Source organism: Panthera onca, chromosome C1 (assembly GCF_046562875.1).
Source record: "Panthera onca isolate mPanOnc1 chromosome C1, mPanOnc1 haplotype 2, whole genome shotgun sequence".
NCBI classification, from domain to species: domain Eukaryota; kingdom Metazoa; phylum Chordata; class Mammalia; order Carnivora; family Felidae; genus Panthera; species Panthera onca.
The window spans coordinates 55,311,497-55,332,813 of record NC_138346.1 but is presented as its reverse complement, the minus strand read 5'-3'; the positions used below and the strand labels follow the sequence as shown (position 1 = coordinate 55,332,813).

Below are 21,317 nucleotides of genomic sequence, written 5' to 3'. Positions count from 1 at the left end.
GTTGTCTATGTGCCAGCTACAGAGTGAGAAACCCCTAAGTTGTAGTTTCTAGTTATTTATATACGTGTTAGAATTCTAGTTATTTATGCATATATTGTATATATTTGTACATATATTTATGCATATATACAAATAAACTTTCATTTGTTATTTCTTAGTTGTCTGCATACAGTTGCTTCCCTATATTCAATGAATTTATATTAATTACTTGGTTTTGTAACATACAAGAAAGAAAATGAGTGAACTGTATACCATAAGGATTCAAAATAGCACCTTACTATTGCCAACGTTGGCATGGCAAACTTGTGAAGGAATTCCCTTTGGACTAGGTCCACTAAAAATGGTGTCCAGGGCTAAGGTGAGTGCCTAAACTGCCTTTTTCCCAGAGGACTAGATGTTTCCTCAAAACTGGCAAACTACTATCAACAGTAACCCTCATCAAGGACATTGGTAGTATTTTTAAATGATTAGTTTTCTGTGTATATTTTAGTGCTTAAAGACCGCAATTCCAAATTGACTGCTTTCAGTAAGTATATCATTTTACGCGGTTGATCTATAATTCATTACCTGAGCACACCAGGGGAGGCAGTGTTGTGAACTGTACACTGGTAAGCTACTTGGTGAAACCAGGCTTTGTATTTTTAATGTGTTTAATTATATTTAAAATCAAGGAAGGCTTAGGGTTGTGCCTGGTTTTCTTTGAAAATATGGATTTGTTATCTAAGGGTTGCAGTTGATGACGTTTTGATGTCATATTAATATGTTTGCTGCTGCTACCAAGAGCTTTGTCAAGCAAGTTGGAGATGGAGGGAGATTAGTTCCTGTTCCAAGCCTCAGTGAGGCTGACAAATACCAGCCTCTAAGTCTGGTGGTAAAAAAGAAGCGATGCTTTTTCTTTCCCAGATATAAATTTACTTCAACACCTTTTACACTGAAAGATATTCTTCTAGGAGACAGAGAAATTTCAGCTGGTAAGTTTTAATGTCTATTTCAGAGCGACTGCTCATTGGCTGTATTACAACAATCTAAACAGGTTGTATGTACTACTTATTTTGTAATATTTACACATTTTCATTGATAAAAGCAACTTTTCTTATGATAGTAGTAATAAGATTAATAATATCTAAAATTTGTATAGTATCAAATCTTATTGGTTGAAAAATTTTCCAACATATTTTGTAAAATCTTTTATTGTATAATTTTATTTCACTTATCTTATAGATTGTTTTGACCAAATCAACTTAGAATATGACAAAATAGATTATAGATTTCATCTATAAAATGAGATCTGACTTGCCTATTTACATGGTCACGAGATGAAACTAATTTACATTTATTTCTTATGGCTCAGTTATTGCAATTGGTAAACTGAAATGTATCTTATTGTCATGTGTTACTCATTCCCAGTCCACCTTAACTAAAAGTAAATCCAGGCAGGTCTAATACAAATTACAAAGTATGCTCAAAAGCCATTAACAATCTGCCTCTCCTTTCTGTTTTCTTAAAACAGTTTAGAAAACAAATTGACATTTTGACAAAGTATTTCTTATAAACACTTGTTTTTCTTTCAACCACTCTGTGGATATTAAAGCTTATAGAGTTCTGTTGGTGGAACGAAGAACTTGAGTTCTCTTTTAAGTACTCTATTTTTGTTGTCAAATTAATGCTATTTTAAATCTTGGCTTGACACGTTGCCTTTCTCAACACGTAACGTGTCTTCTTCTCAACGTGTGATGAAGTCTTACATAGTAAATTAATGCATTACTACATATAACATATTAAATGAATTCAAGACATTTAAAAAATATTGATTTCCTTTTCTTAAAGGTATTTCATCTTATCAGTTACTGAATTATGAAGATGAATCAGATGTTTCACTCTATGGAAGGCGAGGCAACCATATTGTGAATGATGTTGGGATTAATGTCACTGGATCAGATTCTGTTGCAGTGAAAGCTTCATTTGGTGTGGTGACCAAACATGAAGTGGAAGTATCGACATTACTCAAGGAAATTACTACACGGTCAGTAGAATAATACTTAATGTACTTGAGTGTTTTCATTAAATATCGTAATTATGTAAACTTCGTTATAAACAATGCTTAAAACATTCAGGTTCTATCTATTGTCTAATGTAATTTAATTCTTTCATTTGATTGAAATACTACAAATTAGCAATATATCCAGGCTTTAGATAAGGGTAGATAGCCAAAATCATTTGGTTTAAACAGGATTTTTGATTGTTCCACAGAATTGCTTTGGTCCTAAATTGGTCCAAAATTGCTTTGGTGCCAAATTATCAGATGAAAAGAATGTACTAATCTGCATGCAACAAATATACTAAGGGGGTCTCCTCCAACAGAATCCTATAATAAGCATGTTTTAAGAAAACAGAAAGGAGAGGCAGATCATTAATGGCTTTTGAGCATACTTTGTAATTTGTATTAGACCTGCCTGGATTTACTTTTGGTTAAGGTGGACTGGGAATGAGTAACACATGACAGCAAAAATGTACTTGATAATATGTAATTAGATGTGACAGGTTCTTGTGAATCTTTTTTTTTTTTCCAGAAAAATTAATTTTGACCACAGCTTGATACGTCAGACAAAAAGCAGCAGAAAGGCAGTATTGTGTGTGGTCATGGAAAGCATTCGAACCACACGACAGTGCTCGCTGTCTGTGCATGCTGGAATTCGTGGGGAAGCCATGCGGGTAAACCACACTCATTAAGTTTCTCTTACTAAAAAGCTGCAATGGGAATTTTTACATAGTACTCAATTTCTAATGAGACGTGTATTTTGTCAAATGTTGAGATTAAAGAGCTGCAAGTGTATATCAGATTTTGCACAGTAATGGTTTTGTTTGAGAGTTTTAAAAAAATCCAAGAAAATTTGGATTCTAAATGTGGAACATAATGCAAACAAAACACTAATCCTTATGAAATAATTTACACTGAAGTCTCTCCTATTGCTATTTAAATGAAGTTTTAAGAATGCTTATGTTGAATTCTTGATTTTATTTTTTTATTATTTTTTAATGATTTTTTAAAATGTTTATTTTTGAAAGAGAGAGAGCATGAGCAGGGGAGGGGTAGAGAGGGGAACAGAGGATCTGAAGCAGGCTCTGTGCTGACAGCAGAGAGCTCGATGTGGGGCTAGAACCCATGAACCATGAGATCATGACCTGAGCTGAAGTTAGATGCTCAACCGACTGAGCCATCCGGGTGCCCCTTGATTTTATTTTTAAGTGATGTACTTTATACTTGAATTTTTAAAAGTTGATTTTATATTTTTATTTTAAGTTTTCTAAAATAACATTGTCAATGGCCAAACATGCTTCATTCAATGTTAAATACTTTTAAAAAACCTCTTGGAACTTGTTTTTAGTTTTTAAAAAGCTCCGTATTATTTGTCTTTGTCATTCACATAATAATGACACATAATAATGACACTTGATTGGCTTTATTAAAACCAATTGTTAGCGTTCAGTGAAAAACTTTTAAAGTCTTTGCAAATAAAGGTTCTGTTCAGTGGCTATGTTTAGCTGCCTACTGAATTGTTTAACATTGGATCATTTCAGGGGCACAAACTGAAACATTTAATTGTCGGAGATTACTTTGGAAAATAAGTTGATGATTGCTTTGGAAAGCTGCTGAAAACTCTGGGGACTTTAGAACAATAGACAGGGTAGGCTAAAAACAACTGTAGCACTTAAACAGTTGGTTTGTGGTTGAAAAGAAAAGGTTTCTATGTTAGCATTATTGTTGTAGCACTAAGTGCCAGTGTTAGTGAGAAAGTGGTGAGTGGTATTTCCTAGATCATGAGACCCCATTGGACCACTTGGACCTCTGGTATAAACAGTTACATTCAATGGGATAATTTGTTTTTAAGTTTGAATTATTTTATTAATTTTATTATTATTTTTTTTGAATTTACATCCAAATTAATTAGCATATAGTGCAACAATGATTTCAGGAGTAGATTCCTTAATGCCCCTTACCCATTTAGCCCATCCCCCCTCCCACAACCCCTCTAGTAACTCTCTGTTTGTTCTCCATATTTAAGAGTCTCTTATGTTTTGTCCCCCTCCCTGTTTTTATATTATTTTTGCTTCCCTTCCCTTATGTTCATCTGTTTTGTACCTTAAAGTCCTCATGAGTGAAGTCATATGATACATGTCTTTTTCTTGACTAATTTTGCTTAGCATAATACCCTCTAGTTCCATCCACGTAGTTGCAAATGGCAAGAGTCATTCTTTTTGATTGCCAAATAATTAGTTTTTGTCTTAATGGTAGGATTGTATGAACTGTTTTCTTTCTCCAAGAAGCTGTCTTTATGTGTTGTGCTCCTTAATAATGTTATTTATTTATTTACTATAGTTTCATTTTATGGATGAACAGAATCCCAAGGGAAGGGACAAAGCTATTGTTTTTCCAGCACACACAACCATAGCTTTCAGTGTTTTTGAACTCTTCGTTTACTTGGATGGTGCCTTTGGTGAGTGAATGATTTGCACGAAACGCTGAAATGATTATATTTTTAAGAATTTAATGGGAAACACACGCATACATTCTCTATGTGACTGTAGAAGAATGATGCTCTCAACACTGTCAATCATATGCTTGGGTAAAGTAGCTGGGAAAGACCCTCTGTCTATATTCACCCACTACCTCTTTTCTGCCTGGTGAAAGCTGTAGACACCCCGCCACCCAACTTGCAATTATAGATAAGAGCTCAAGTGCAATGCCATTGGCAAAGTATTCCTTGAGTTACATAGAGAGATAATAAATGACCTTCTAATAGGTAGTTTTTGATGATGGCAAATAGAGGAGTGGGTAGGCAAGATGCCCGCAGGGGTCAGTGCCCAAACTAGGGTACCCAAAGACAAATTCTTTTCAGTTTTACCTACCATAGACCAGCTTCACCCCGACTCTCTCTAAAAAATAACTTTAATACAAATACTTACCTTAAAATTGTCTTTATATACTTTATACAGTACTTTATATACCTTATATGATACCTCAGTGCAGTTCACTGTAGACCGCTAAATTTCACAGGTCTTTAAGATTAGGGGGCCAACCAGCTCAAAGCACTAGGTGAGGGAGCCCCCTAACCATGGTAATTTATAAACATTTGTAGACCTGTTTTTGTTTTTGCAGTTCTGTGGGAAGAGGGAATAGGGAATCCAGAAATGTGACAAAACATGCTACTTACAGCCTATTTGGGATGCTTCAGATGTAGGTTTTTACAGTTATTGTGATTGTTAGGAGCAGTGTCAACTGATAGAACTGATATATCCATTAAAATGTAAAATGTGCATATCCTACACTTTTAGGAATTTATCCTACAGATATACATATGCAAAGTGATATGAGTATAAGGATATTCAATTTGTAATAGCAAAAGATTGGAAATACCCTTAAGATCTACGATCAATAACTAGTTTAATAATGATGCATATCCACAATACAGAACATTATGAAGCCATTAAGAAGAATGACGTAGCACTAGGGCACCTGACATGGAATCCTAAGAGATATTTTAAATAAATGTGTGTAGTGTTTAACTATTTGAGCCTAAATAATTTTATGTGCATACATACATACGTATATATTCCATTATGCTTGTAAAATATATGGAGTATTTGTGGAAGTATACTCAAGAAATTTAACAGTGGTTACTTCTGAGGTGGAAAACTGAGGCTGGGATCCAGACTAGATGGAAACTCATCACTGTATCCCCCTTTTGTTCTCTGGATTTTGTACCATGTGAATGTTAGCTTTTCCAAAAATATAGAAAATTTAACTTAAAAAATACAGTGAATGACATGTGCCAGAATTCATCAACCACAACTAAAACTCCCAATAAAATGTGAGTTGTTCCAGTAATAACATCAAAAAATTTTCTTACAGACCTTTGTGTCACTTCAGTGTCAAAAGGAGGTTTTGAAAGGGAAGAAACTGCAACGTTTGCGCTGCTCTACAGATTGAGGAATATACTATTTGAGAGAAGTATGTCTGTTGAAAAGTATTTCAATTTTTTTTTTTCCTTCTCAGATTAACACTTGAGTTTATCTGTTCAGTACTCCTGTCTGCTAAGGAAGAATTACAATCTAAAAGTAAAATCATTTCATGACTGATGGTTTAGATTCACGTATTTATAAATGCACTTTGGTTATATATTTTTTATTTGACCTGTAACACATTTCTGTTTTTGTGCTTTTAGATAGAAGAGTGATGGATGCCATTTCTCGTTCACAGCTTTACTTAGATGATCTTTTTTCTGACTACTATGACAAACCTCTCGGCATGACTGATATTTCTCTCAAAGAAGGGACTCATATCCGAGTTAACTTACTTAATCACAACATTCCAAAAGGACCTTGCATACTCTGTGGAATGGGGAACTTCAAAAGGGAGACGGTTTATGGGTGCTTTCAGTGCTCCGTCGATGGGCAGAAGTATGTGAGACTTCATGCAGTTCCTTGTTTTGATGTTTGGCACAAGAGGATGAAATAAAACAAAAATAATGAACGTACCTTGCTAGTGTTTTAGGTGCACCTGTGCCACACACCTTTCCAAAATTTTCTAGGTTTGCTTTGATGAATTGTGGCAAAGTAAAGAGGGAGAGGAAAGAGAAATTAACCTGTTTGGGCATCATTTTCTTCAGCGATAAAAGGGAAGATAATAGTTTCTATCCTATAAATTGCCATAAAGGTTAATATTGTTTATGTGAAAAAGGTTTAAATATTCAAAACATAGCGATTCCTTCATAAAATCTGCCAGTTACTTTAGAAGTATACTTGGGAATTCAGTCTATCATCTTAACTTTACACAGCGATTTTTCTCAATATCAATTTTGGTTTTAATTGGCTTTTAAGTCAACATTTAAGAATGACAAGAGGTTAAATGTGGTGACTTTATGGTGCCTTACCCACTGCCTTAGGTCTGGTAAAATGAGAAAAATGTGTTAATAATTTAATGTAATCCTAAATATTTAATTGCGGTATCAAATTAAAAGCACACTGAGCTCAGTGTGGGGTTTTGTGTACACAGTTAACAGGGAGACTGTTAGTGGTAATGGGCTGCTGTCCTGTATCATACACATGCTCCCTAGTTTTGTCTTTATAAAAACTCACTGCTGTCAAGGTAAGGCAGCTAGAAAAAAAAAATAGTTAAGGCAACTAGGACACCTTTATCTTTTGCCTTTGAAAATGTTTAAAATATTTAACATATTTAGTTCTGAGAGCTCATTTTCATCTACTCTGTAAGACATCTGAAATTTTTCATACACAGACAACCTAAATTATTAATTTACTCGACACCCTTATTAAAATAATTGCAAAAGTGATGTTAAAATTCTAGAACTCAAAATGTAGTGATACTAGGTATCTACTCGTATATGCCTGTGAAAGCATAAAACAATCATGAAAATATAAAACATCTGATGCCTGTCTGCACGTAGAATGATTAAAATGTTACTGTTTATTTAAATGTGACTAGGGTTTTTGAATCAATCTTCATTTAATATCATCTATAAATTTTAAAAACATAAGTTTAAAAGCACTTTGAAAACAATGGGACAGGATAGAATTGTGAATAGTTTGTATAAAGGGATGATTTCCTTGTATATCTTCCTTCCACAGTATTTTTGTTTTGAGCAGAATATATGAGTCAAGTGCAAATACGAGTATACTGATGGCAAAATATTCTAGTGACTTTTTTTGTATGGATACAGATAATGGGAGTCATTTCCAGTGGAGGTTTTCCTGAGGGAAGTCAAAGAACAAGAATTCGCGATTAGCAAGTAAAGAGTTTACAAAACTGGGTACAGGCATGAAGAACTGGGAGGAAAAAAAAGATAGTGAATGTTTTGGTTTTATGAAGTGTCAAACTCAGTGCTATGGATCTGTGATATCCACTAATCTGGTGGTTTTTGTGTTACCCCTGCACTTTTAGGTAATAGAATTTCTGGCAGTGTATCGATGGTTTGGAAAGGGCAAGTTTCAGAAAATGGAAAAAGCTTTGTTTTGAACTCACATGTCTTGAACAGAGCTATTTCCTGACCATACCTTCCTACATATGCAGTAGGCAAAACCTTACATGTTCTGATAAATAATGTGTCCTTTCTTTGGCACCAGTGTGATCTTCTACAGCATCTCTTACCTCCTGTTCTCAACAAATTGGATGTCATGATTTGACTGTGACACGGGATTGCCATGGCAGTGTATGTTCCCATTTGTATCCTCATTTGATATCCTCACATATCCTTATGTGTAAAATAAATTCTACACATTTTCAAAAATTTGATGGCATAGGAGTTTGTAATGCTCATTCATGATCAATAACAAGAACATTGTAAAATGAAGTGACTGACAGGATAGAGACACATAGAGAAAGGGAACTGGAAACTAGATGCCATGGCATCAATTTAAGACTATCAAGACAAAACATTAGGGATGATAGATCTAAAGGCCTACAGGAGGCCAGAGGAAATAACACATTTATAATGATGTCTGAAAAAGTACAGACTCAGAGCAGTATAGACTTTATTATGTCTGCTATAAGAGACACAAAGTCTTTGGTCTGATCAAATATCTTTAAACATTCCCCACTGGAATAATGACCCAAGGCCAGAGCTTGCACCAAGGAGTACAGCGACGGTGTTAAGGCTCTCTGTGGGACAGAATTGTACAAGTAATATTTTCCTATATGCATACCAAAGGAAGATTTGTTCAGTCCTGTCATTTAAAAAAATTTTTTTTTAAATGTTTATTTATTTTTGAGAGAGAGTGCGAGCAGGGGAGGGGCAGAGAGAGGGAGACAGGATCTGCAGCAGGCTCTGAGCTGTCAGCACAGAGCCCAACACAGGGCTCGAACTCACAAACAGCAAGATCATGCCCTGAGCTGAAGCCGGTCGCTTAACTGACTGAGCCACCCAGGCGCCCTAGTCCTGTCATTTTTATATTATCCTTTCATTTGTAATGCTATGAAATGTATCAGCAAGTGAAATGTTAATTCCTGGGTCCTTATTGAATATTTTAAAAATTGGATATGTATACATGTTATTAAAGTTAGAACTGGGAAGAACCTCATCGATTTTGACATAGGTGTTCTCCTATCTCCTGAAGGGGGAGAACTGCCTACTGGAATGAAGAGGTCTATTTCATGGTGCCACTATTCGTGTTCACAGGATAAAGCAACCGGAAACACAATTATCTTTCCTGAAAGTTAAATCTGCAAAATAACACATTTATTATGCCAAAATTACATGTATTGAGGGGATCAAAATATGTTCTCATGGAGGGAAAACAGAAAATACAAGTTCTAGAAAAGTAACTCTTTTATATATAAAGTACAGTAAGTAGCTAAGAAAATTTAGAAATAAAATACACTATAGTTCATCATGTTGATATACATTGTATTCCTTGGAAGAAATGAAGCCATCACCATCATGATCATTCTTCTTAAAAATATCTTCTAAAACTGCATTCTGATATGACTGGTCACGAGGCTTCTCATCTTTTTCAAATTCCCTTTTCAGGTAATTATTTATCTAGAGGGCCAAAATATGTCTTTAATAAAAAAGTACCACAGTAAATATCCAGTAACTTTAAGGAAATGTTTACATAAGGAAACTGAAATCTACTTATAATAAGTGATAAAAAATTGTTAAAAGCTATTTGAGGTTTTATTTTTTCACCTTTAAAGCAATTTTCTGAAAAGAAACATCTTCAAATTAGCTTCCCCTGAGGTTATAGATGTTAGTTGTACATACTCAAAGATTAACATCGGAAATGAATTTTGTTGAAACTTAAGTGTTTTCTAGTAATCTACACTGTCCACATTATGAAAGGAAAATCATCCTTAAGGATTTCTATTAGTGAATAAAATCCAAATTGGCATTTTTATAATCTCTAAAATTAATGAATATATTCTATTATCAATAAAACTCAACCATAATTTTTGAAATAAAATTTAATTTTCTTAATTTTCTATGCTTCTATAACTCTCCTTCAAATCCATATGATAATCTCTATATAATAATGTCAAATAAAGAACAGATATTCTTTTTTTTCTATGTTTATTTTGAGAGAGAGAGAGAGAGAGAGAGCACATGAGCAGGGGAGGGGCAGAGAGAGAGGGAGAGAGAATATCCCAAGCAGGCTCCACACTGACAGCATGGAGGTGACATGGGGTTCGATCTCATGAACCATGAGATCATGACCTGAGCCGAAATCGACAGCTGAACACTCAACTGACTGAGCCACCCAGGTGCCCCTTAAGAAAAGGTATTCTTAAGTATTCTTTCTCTGTATAATATGACATTTCTATTAGCCACATGTGACTACTAAGCACTTGAAATGTGGCTAGATCAAATTGAGATATGCTACTACTATAAGGGTAAAATACACAACAAATTTTGAAGACAACAAAAAATATCTCACTGGTTATTTTTGATTTCATGTTGAAGTGGAAATATTTTAGATATACTGAGTGACAAAACATACTATTAAAATTAATTTCACCTGTTTATTTTTGTTTTTTAAGATGTGGCTACTAAAAGTGTTTAAATTATGTACATTACTTGTGGCACACAGGTGGCTCAGTCGGTTAAGCATACCACTCTTAATCTTGGTTCAGGTCATGATCTCACAGTTCATGGGATCTAGCCCCACATTGGGTTGTGCACTAACGGTGTGGAGCCTGCTTGGGATTCTCTCTCTTCCTCTCTCACTGTCTCCCTGCCCACCCTCCCCCCCACCCCAAGCTGTCTTTCAAAATAAACTCAGAAAAAATAAATTATATATGTGACTCAATTATATTTCCACTGGCAAGGGCTAATTTATGTAATAACTATAGAAAGCAGTGTGTAATAATCTGGAGATAATGTTCAGCAAGGCAATAATCTGGAGATAATGTTCAGTAAGGCTGGGCACTTTAGAAAAAAATTTAATGTTTATTTTTGAGACGGACACAGAGCATGAGCAAGGGAGGGGCAGAGACAGAGGGAGACACAGAATCCTTAGCAGGCTACAGGCTCTAAGCTGTCAGCACAAAGCCCGATGAGGGGCTTGAACTCATGAACCATGAGATCATGACCTGAGCTGAAGTCAGGCATTTAACCCACTGAGCCACCCAGGCATCCCAAGGCTGGGCATTTTAGAGGAAAGACTATTTTTGAAAGCTAAAGTTGAACTCTGAGAGGTATTTAGCAATACAGATCCCAACTCAATCCATCATGAGTAGACTTTATTTTAGAATGATCAATGGATCTTAATGAAGTATATATAAACTGTTCTCAAATGGGACTTAAGTCCTATTGAGGGAGATACATTTTTATTCCAGTTGAGCCTCAGCAATCCTATGAAGGTGAAAAGAATTTTAAAGAACCTCAAATCTTCCTCAGTTTCTAAGTAAATATACTGACCCTCAAAATGTACTTTTCTAGTACACTGTAGTGGAGAGGTACAAAATGGCAGTGGGTAAGAACATAACCTTAATGTAGTGTATTCCCCTTCTCTCCCACCTTATACTAAGGAAATAATTGACACAATCTGATGATGAAGGGAGGAAGTTTCTTTTAGTTCATATTTCAAATCCTGGTTTTGTCATATACTGGCTGTGTGGTCTTGAACAGGTAACTTAACGTCTTTGAACCTCAATTCTGTCATCTGTAGAAGGAGGGAAACAGTACCTTTACGGTAGGATTGATGTAAGGATTAGAGTAATATTTATAGATGTCAATAAAAGATAGCTATTGTTATTCAAGCATGTGAAAATCACTCTGACCATCTAGTGATAATGCAGGCGACACCTGAGAGACATCTGGGCAGATGGTAGCTAAGCAGGTCACTGTTTTTGGACTTTCTCTACTTTTATTTTCCCGAAAAAACTAAAGATCTGATAAGGTCTCCTGAGGGAGTGTTCATACCGCAGAACATGCCTTTTTGGATGCAGTTGATAATGAATGGTCTGTGTGCATAGGCTGAGCTCTTGGGTCCCATGTGAATTCATCTGCTGCTGTTCACTCTACAAGTCATACGGAGTCAACGCAAAGCACATACTGGGATGAATTTTCCAGCCCTCTAATTGTCCTCCTTCTTCAGGAATGGGGTATGTTCACATTCACATATTCCTCTTCCACTGGTGAGCAGCAAAGGACCTTCAGGAGAAGGTCCTTACTAATACCCTGGAGGAGGAAGTAGCATCAGGGTGGGGGAAGGACTAGGGATGGAGAGGAAAAAAACAAAACCCGAGAAAGGGGGCTTACTTGTCTCCTGAAATCAATGACTCAGGTACCTTTTATCACTTAGGTGGTAGAGCCATGCCTGTTAAACTGTTTTCAAACAAGAGGGCAGACAATTGGGTTACTCAATTTAAGGCAAAAGGGTATAGTCAGTGAGACTAGGTAAGGCACCAGTCTTCAAGAGTACAAACACTAGCCCTGAAACATCTGTGCTGGAAATTCCCTGAAAGAGGCAGGGTAGGCCATGGTTAAGAGCACAGAAATGGAGCCAGACTGCTGAGCTGCAATCTGATGAAGTCACTTACAGTGGCGTGACCTTAGCCAGTTCCTCAACATCATTTCCCCCTTCTCTAAATAGAGATAATGACAGGTGTCTACCTCATAAGTTGTCATAAAGATGATGCTTGCTAGCCCTTTTCAGAATTTCCTGTAATCCCCACAATCCTGTGAGGTGGAAATTATTTGCCCTGTTCCAAATTCCTATGGTGGTGTTTGAACGAGATTTGTTCCTGTAGTCTAGAAACTGGGGATGCCCTGTAGAAATTAGCTTGGTATTTTAATGACCCTCTGGCAGGGAGAAAGGCAGCTGAACAGGATGACTCAGTTACAAGTTTTATACTCAAAAAGCACATTTTCTTCTTGGAGCTTAGATTTTTTAGTAACCAGCTCTATTTTGTTTCAAAGTTTATTTATTTTGAGAGAGAGAGAGCAGGGGAGGGACAGAGAGAAAGGGAGAGAGAGAATCCCAAGTAGGCTCCCCTCTGTCAGCACGGAGCCCCATGTGGTGCTCAAACCCACGAACTGTGAGATCGTGACCTGAGCTGAAATCAAAAGTTGGACACTTAACCAACTGAGCAACCCAGTGGCCCCTTAGTAATCAGCTCTATTAAAAGCAATGTAATCAGCCCATACTTAGTAGAGCTAAAAAATAACAGCTGTAACATGGATGTCTTTAAATTGTGATTAAAAAAATGAGACTGTACACGTGGAACTTAGTTTGAATTACCTCAGTTTTAGAGAGTTGCCTATCATTGTCCATGTCTATCTGTTTAAATGTTTCAATGCTTCGTGGTCCTTTGGTCACAGCATAAAGTTCAATCTCAAAAATCAATGTTGCATCAGGTGGAATCTTGCCTTCTGCTAAAGGTATAATTTTTAACAGTTTAACTGATGAAGATAAAGTTCACATATTTATTCACAAGTAGCCATTATAACATCATGATTATATTATTTCATATTTATAAAAACTACCTACTTGGCTTACTTTTAAGGAGGTATTTTCCATGTTTTAAACCAAATCAGTTCTAAGGACCTCATGGGCCCTTATTTCCTGGTTAAATTAAAATACAGATTGTGTAATTTTTATTAATTTACCCCATCATTATACAGGAGGGAGCTGGTGCAGAGAAGAAGTAAATGGGCAGAAAAATTTCAAAGTGTAAATCAGTAATCTTTTAAAAAATGATATTGTATAGTTATTTGAAAGCATAAATAAAACATTTTTCCATAGACTTATCTTTCCACCCCTTTACAGACATCAAAACATAAGTGCAATGACAGAATAATCCAGTAACAATTTTATGAAACAATTTCTAATCATAATAAAGAATTTTAAGTATTAAGTTGAGTAGTTCTCTTTAATAAAGTTAACCTATTAACTGATATCACAGATGATTTTAACAACCTATGGGCTATTTCAGATGACTGTTTCATAAAAATAACCTACTGAAATGACTTGCTAAGAGGCAGCAGTTAGCTTGTGTCACCAGGATATTCCAGAGTCTACCAGGGTCTCATCCATTATAGGCACTCAAATATTTGTTGAATGAATGATCCCTCTGGTTTATTTTTAAAATGGCTATTTGTTCTTTGAAGGAAATAGTGATTTCTTTAATGAAACAGTGAAGAATTCTTGCTAAAGTATTTATATAACCCAAAGAGAAAAGAACTTGAAAGTTATAGCCAAAAGAAGTGAATCAGTCACCTTCAAAGCCAAGACATAGAAAAATCTACCTCTGCATCATCATGTGACTAATGAAGTCCCATGCAATATATCACATACCTGACATTAGAGTAAAAGAGCTACAGATTAATTCAATGATCAGTTTTACAAAATCCATTCCTATTCTGTCCAGTTATAATCTCCTTATGACAGGAAAATAACTAATCATAATAATTAAAGATAACCTCAAACACAAATTCAACTTAAGAAAAAATATTGCACGTACATATGAAGTTTCTGAATAGTTCTGCTGTAAAAGCAGAAAATATTGCCAATCAGGTTTTCTCTCACAAAGAAATTAGAGCAGAAAGAAGAGAAAATGAAAAAGGTAAGTTTGCTATAGAATGACTTGTATTTAGAGAAGCAAATCAAAGACACAGGAGTTAATGTAAAGAATCTATACATACCACATGTACTGTTAATTAAAGTACTAAAAAGTCACATGCATTTCAAGACATGCAAGGGTGCTCTGTGACATGAAGCAAGGATACCGTGCAGAGGAAAGCCTTCTTCAAGTACTACCTAAAATAAAGTTATAGCTGGTGTTAGTAACATAAGTAACTTATGCAAGTAACTTAAAAATGAGTAATAACTTATTTTATTTATTTAAAAAAAATTTTTTTTAATGTTTATTTATTTTTGAGACAGAGAGACAGAGCATGAACGGGGGGAGGGTCAGAGAGAGGGAGACACAGAATCTGAAACAGGGTCCAGGCTCTGAGCTGTGAGCACAGAGCCCGACGCAGGGCTCGAACTCACGGACCGCGAGATCATGACCTGAGCCGAAGTCGGCCGCTTAACCGACTGAGCCACCCAGGCGCCCTGAGTAATAACTTATTTTAAAAAGCTTATTTGATCAAGAAGTTGTTTGTTAAGCAGTTACTTACATCTTCACTACATCTTTTAAGTAGTCTAATCCTACATATTTGGCAGGTAACCAGCAGTTAAGTATGCTCCAAAGAACATACTTTTGTTGGGCCTCAGTTTCCTTATGTGTAAAACAAAAGTGTTGGTGGTGTTACTAATGAGATTCATCATTTGTATGTGTATTGGAGAAACCTCAAATTAAATATGAACTAACTTCTTCAAAGTTAAACTTGTGTATCTCTACAGCAGGGGTCTGGTTTATTCATAGCTTAGGCAGCCAGGGTAGTCATTCATAGTTAAGCATAAATTAGTTTCAGAAAAGGAAACCTAAGTGGTCATTTGCTGAGGGGTAAGGGGGCTCAATAGGATGGATGAGCACCTATTGATGAGGGATGTGGTTAAAATGAGATTAAAGAGTCTGAAAGGCATACTCTGCCTATATCATTTTGCCTCGAATTGGCCTTGACCTATGACAATAATTTTGGACAAGTATTGCATTCAATTTAATTTATCTCCAATTTTTTTTTTCTCTCCCTCTCCCAGATTCCTCTATGACTAAAAACAGGATATATAAATTGTGGTTCCATGGGAGCTATTTTGATGGGACCAAATGATTGGCCAAAAGCATCGAAAATGAAGTTGGAGTTACATGGAACTGTCTCTAGGAGTTTTAAGTCTGGGTCGGCCTTGCACCACTAACCTCTTTCTAGTCCAATTCGGTGCAATGATCCCCTGCTCTTACTGGAAAGAGGTGAGGGAATTACTACTATTAGTGAGGTAACCAAACAGCCTCAAAGAGGTTGTGCCATTTCAATGAAATATTTGGGAGTAATGACAATATCTCATCGTAGAAAACTAATCTTTAATGACTTTCATTATATACTAAGTATTTTAAGTAGGTGGGGTTAGCAAGTGTCCTAAATAGCCTGAGGAAGGAATGATTCTGTCTTCCTAGTCTTTACACAGCAACAGGGAGCAAGGACCTAACTGAGAATGCAAAGTAAAAACTGCCTCTGCCAAGCTGACCATTTTCCCCTTTTAAAAACTGTCCCTCTTTATTTAGCTCCACCTTTAATTTTAGTAATTTAAAAGATTAATTTTCGAAAAATTGATACATATGCATGGTAAAAAATTTAAATAGTACAACATACTACAGGGTAAGAAGAAATCTCGTCACCCTTGACCCTCAGGTTTCCTTCTCAGGAACACTTAATGTCGTCAGATGACTGTGTATCCTTACACATATAATCTGTGTAGATACATGATGCATATGTGAAAACGCCCCCCCTCACATGTAAGCTCTTTGAGTATAGGAAATTGTTTCTTCTATGTATGTTGCCTTATGCTCAGTGCCTAGAACTGGCCCTGGCAGTTGATGCTCAAGAAATGCTTGTTGCATGAATACATTGTATCCCATTTTATTTTTAACATACTAATACATATGGCTCTACTGCATTCTTTTTACTGGCTGAATCATAATCCATTGTATAGATATGCCATAATTTAACTAAAATAATTCCTTATTAATGGATACTCAGGTAGTTTCCAGTCTTTTGCTACCGAATAAAAGTCTGTATGAATGGTTTTTTATATATACCTTTGTGTACATTTCTATAAATGGAGCTATTGGGTCAGAGGATATGTGCTTTTAAATTTTGATAGAAATTGCTAGCAAGGTCACATGATTTATATTCCCAGCAATAAGGCATGAGACTGCTGGTGTTTCCATACCTGTGCCAACTTTTATGCCTTTGATAATCTGATGAGTGAAAATGGTGAATCACTTTGTTTTAATTTCCCTTTAATTATTAATGAAACTAAGTACTGTCATAGATTTACAGGTTATTTGTATTTTTTTGTTAGTGGGCTGTTTGTTTATGAACCTATCCATTTCTAGGGCTAGGTCATTTTTATTATTCGTTAGTAAGAGTCTTCATAATAGTTGCAAACATTTTCCCCATTTACCAGCTCTACCCAGGTTCTCAGGTCTAATTGTGAGATTTCAAATAAGATATTGAAGCAAGCAGTTCATTTCTTCTACATTTCAAGGCTTCACCTGAATTTGGGTACCAGTGATTGACAGTCGTTATATTCAGATGTTCTTTTTTTCTATGTTCTAGTACTGTCCTTTTACTCTAAAATCATGTTTCAGTTTCCTGAGTTTTATGAATTTGACTTTGGTACTGCTTACCAAAGGCATATACTATAGACATTTATGTAATAATAAAATAACATATACTAAAATACATAAAAATGACAAAGGCAGAGCCTATAGAATATACAGGATCATTATGAGTACTGCCATTATGTGAGGGAAAGAACTCGCTAGAGATCTGTCTCCCAACAATGTCTTATTTTCATTCTATGTAAAAAGTGGGGACCAAGCTGGCCTGCACTAGATACAGCTAAAGTTTATCGGACCCAACAGTTCTGTAAATATTTCCCCTGTGATGTTATATTTGTTTGTTTTAGTGATTCAAAAGTTTTTAATTGTGGGATATACATGTAACAAATAGTTACCACTGTAACCATTTTAGGTTCAGTACAGTTAAATACATTCACATTGCTGTGCAACCAATCTCCAGAACTATTTCATCTTGCAAAGCTCAAACTTTACATCCATTAAACAACTCCCTATTCCACCCTCTTCTCAGCTCCTTCTTTGAAGTTGACTATTCCATGTACCTCATATAAGTGCAATCATACAATATTTGTTTTTGTGATTGGCTTAGTATAATGTACTCAAGGTTCATCCATGTTGTAGCATGTATCAGAATTTCCTACCTTTTTAAGGCTGAATAATATTCCACTGCATGTGTATATATGTTGTTTATCCATTCATCTGTCGATGGATATGGGTTATTTCCACTTTTTGGCTACTGTGAATGGTGCTGCTATGAACATGAGTATACAAATATCTCTTCTAGACCCTGCTTTCAATTCTTTTGGATATATATACCCAAAGCTATGATTTATTTATTTTTTAGCTGGGATTTATTTTTAAATATAACTTAAAGATATAAATATTAAAATACTTTACCATAACCTTCCTTTCCATATGCAAATGAAGGGGGTATAATCACTTTTCGCTTCTCTCCAGGGCACATATCCATCATCGCAATGTCTAGGCCTTTTATGACTTGCCCAACACCAAGAACAAACCATTTGGGGTGGCCTTCATTTTGTGTGCGGCTATAGTAAAAAAAAACCAAAAAACAACACTTAGGTAAACTGATTTTAAGATCAGTGAAATCAAACTTTAAAATACATCTGGACGCTTAGTTATAATTTAAAATAGGAGTCCTCTCTGACTCTTTTCCCATATTAACACTCATTCTGAACCCCCTGGTGGAGTGTTTGGCTCAAACTTCTTTCATAACAGCCAGAAAGAAGTATGATTTGCCCAAAGCTAGTCATTAGGAACCATCTCATCTTTTTTATTGCCATCTTTGCAGAAATGATTCAACAGTTACTTTTTTAATGGGTCTCTGGCCACTAACTAGCTGCATGGCTTGTCCAAATAACTCATTTAAACTTTCTGAGTTTGTTCTAAAAATGACGGTACAGGTTTAGCCTCAAAAAGTCATTTGAACAAAAATTAAAATTTGTATCTTTACTTATTAAATTTATCTATTTTCTTCTAATATTTATTTTATTTTTGAGAGAGAGATATACACAGAGTGTGAGCAGAGGAAGGCCAGATAGAGGGAGACACAGAATCTGAAGCAGGCTCCAGGTTCTGAGCTATCAGCACAGAGCCTGACACGGGGCTTGAACTCAGGAACCGCTAGATCATGACCTGAGCCCAAGTTGGATGCTTAACCAATTGAGCCACCCAGGCGCCCCAATCTATTTTCTTGTAAGTACTAAGAACTTTCTCCAACCCTATCTTCATAGGATAATAGCACAGATGAAGAAAAGCCATTCTCCTTCTGAGTAATAAATGATCAATTAAATCAGAGTAGGCAGTGGCGGGATGAGGGAGAAGGTGGGAGAACACAGGGCCCAGAAGACACCAGGGAAGGTTATTGTTGTGGTGGTTTTTTAATACAGTTGCAAAGTGGCTCTCAGCCTCTAAGTGTCGTGCCTCTGAAGGCCAGTTAAAATCACTTAAACTACCCTACCTAATACTCTGTAAGGAGACTCCAATATACGGAGGAAAAAAAAGAAAAAAGTGAACATCCTTACAGACAGCTCCATAACTGAGTTCTATAGATCCCAGGGGTGGGGGCGGGGGTCGGTGTCTGGAGGTAGTGTATTTCCGATAATCTCTTGGGCCAACATTATCAATTTAAAAAGTAATAGTTCAATAGGGAACTAAGGCATATCAGTAGGAATCCCCCACCCTCACCCCCCCCTCCCCCCGGCCCCGGGAATACAAGGCTCAAACCTTACTGTTACAAGAACAAACCAATCAACCAACCACTTAGGCTTCTGGTTGGTAGAAAGGGAGGCTAGTTATCATGTATGAACTGGATGCGGGAGTAGTTCACAGCATTTCCTACCTGCAGTAGAATTTCGAACCGTCTTTAGCCAAGTAGCCGTCGTAATGGGCATTTAGCAGGTCTCCCTTCTTGCTTGTCTTGGAACAGTTTTCTGGACGATGCACAACTTCTATTTTCACTTCCTCTGTGCTTTCCTCTTCCTTTTGTCCCTGAGCCCCCAAAATGCCCCATACATAAAAGAAAACGATTAACCTGAATACAAACTTCATGATTCCTGAAATTGGCCCCAGATGACAACTGCGTTCCTTCACGCGTGTCACTTGCTTCCAGAGGCAAAGGCAGCCCAGTTCCGACTCGTGGCAGGCATTGTTCTACGTCACAAAGGGCCGGGGGCGGGACGGCCGATGGCCCCGCCCCCCCCGGGCTGCGCGCTTAGCCTCAGAATTTTCTTCCGTCTGGCTAGGTCCTATCCCTCTGGTACCCGGCGCTTTAGATGGCTGTCATCAGTCGTTGAAGCAGTACTGAACACTTGCACCGCTTCTCGTTAAATATGCAAATTTTACAGCCGGTTTCCTCAGAGTTATGTAGTAATGCTCGCACTTCCTAAAATGAAACCGGCAAAAGAAATAAACAGCCTACGAGTGGAATGTTGTAGTTAGAGAATACGGCTGTCATTTTTGGAATTAAAAGGTTTCTCCTCAGACCCCTAGGGAACAGCGGGCATATGGCGAGGCAGTCTGCTTCTGCGGTGTCCTTGAAAGCACCTTCTCGGGGTGGAGCCATGCCTTAAGAGGTTCCAGGCTAAGCCTCACACAATCTGACCGCCACCTGGTCGCGAGTCAAGAAAGGTCCCAATGCTCCCCGCCCCTTTAGATGAGTTTCCCAGGAGTCAACTCCCGCGGTTTGGGCGGGGCTGCTAGTTTGCGCTTCTTTCCCCCACCACTCGGGGGCCGCCGTTTATATGAGGGCTCGGGGGAGTTGAGGAAAACTCTTGATGGTGACCTTTTTCTTACCATCCACGGTACACAGATGAGAAAATGAAGTAATTTGAGTATTCGGCTTTTCCCCCCAAAACCTAATATGCAGCAGGGATTTGACCAAGTCTGACACAAAACCACCCTTTATCCCACCCCCAAACATTTTAGGATGAAAAACTTCCAAACATACAGAAATATTGAATTTTATTACCTCATCGCCGCGGCCTTCCAACCACCACTTGGAGTCTATCGTTGACATGTAACTATATTCGATTTATTACACATCCATCCATCCATCCATCCATCCAACAACTCACCTTATTTCCAAGTGAATACCCAAAGACTTTTTACCCAAATCAGAAAAGCTTCAGCACAGGCCTGGATTCGGTTCGGGAAAGAGAGGTGTTACTCTATTTGGTGATGCTAAGCAAAACTGCAGCACTGAGCTTGCTTTGCTTAAAGATCCAGCATTTAGTAAACCTGAATTATTGTCATTACGTAAGATGATCATTTCCAAACAGGATTTTTTAAAAATCATAAAAGCTAGGGGAAAGCCCTTATTTCTAGAATAAAATAAATTCCAAAGTTCGGTTCCATGTTTTATATTCTAAATGAAGTAGTGGCTAAGGTTAATTGTCAGCGTGGTGACAGTTCCCCTTGGGGCCCCTCGCGGTTCCTTGCCGGAGGATTTTCAGCGCCACACTGCCTAACTAGGAGATAGTTTCTTGGGCCCCCTGAATGTGAGGAGGGTACGGGGGAAACATAAACGGGTAATCTT

At 36.9% G+C, this 21,317-nt stretch overlaps 2 protein-coding genes across 6 annotated transcripts; one reads left to right on the top strand and one right to left on the bottom strand.

The window, feature by feature from the left end:
- The first annotated feature begins 192 nt into the window (after positions 1-192).
- Positions 193-8,154, top strand: PJVK (pejvakin). Its single transcript, XM_060621970.3, has 6 exons — positions 193-971; positions 1,828-2,023; positions 2,571-2,712; positions 4,379-4,496; positions 5,912-6,010; positions 6,225-8,154. Exons 1-6 carry the CDS (start codon positions 761-763, stop codon positions 6,515-6,517), a joined length of 1,059 nt encoding a protein of 352 aa, XP_060477953.2. The 5' UTR covers positions 193-760; the 3' UTR covers positions 6,518-8,154.
- Positions 8,155-9,229: 1,075 nt separating this feature from the next.
- Positions 9,230-20,980, bottom strand: FKBP7 (FKBP prolyl isomerase 7). Of its 5 annotated transcripts, XM_060621963.2 has the most exons (5): positions 20,857-20,980; positions 19,623-20,165; positions 18,158-18,309; positions 13,255-13,388; positions 9,230-9,554 (listed from the first exon to the last, which is right to left on the bottom strand). In XM_060621963.2, exons 2-5 carry the CDS (start codon positions 19,829-19,831, stop codon positions 9,393-9,395), a joined length of 657 nt encoding a protein of 218 aa, XP_060477946.1. In that variant the 5' UTR covers positions 19,832-20,165; positions 20,857-20,980; the 3' UTR covers positions 9,230-9,392. The 5 variants fall into 5 exon arrangements, 3 of the variants coding, with proteins under 3 accessions (XP_060477946.1, XP_060477947.1, XP_060477951.1); XM_060621964.2 differs by lacking the exon at positions 20,857-20,980 and having other exon boundaries at positions 13,255-13,385; positions 19,623-20,625; XR_009607041.2 differs by lacking the exons at positions 9,230-9,554; positions 20,857-20,980 and adding an exon at positions 14,658-14,772 and having other exon boundaries at positions 13,276-13,388; positions 19,623-20,625.
- Positions 20,981-21,317: the final 337 nt, after the last annotated feature.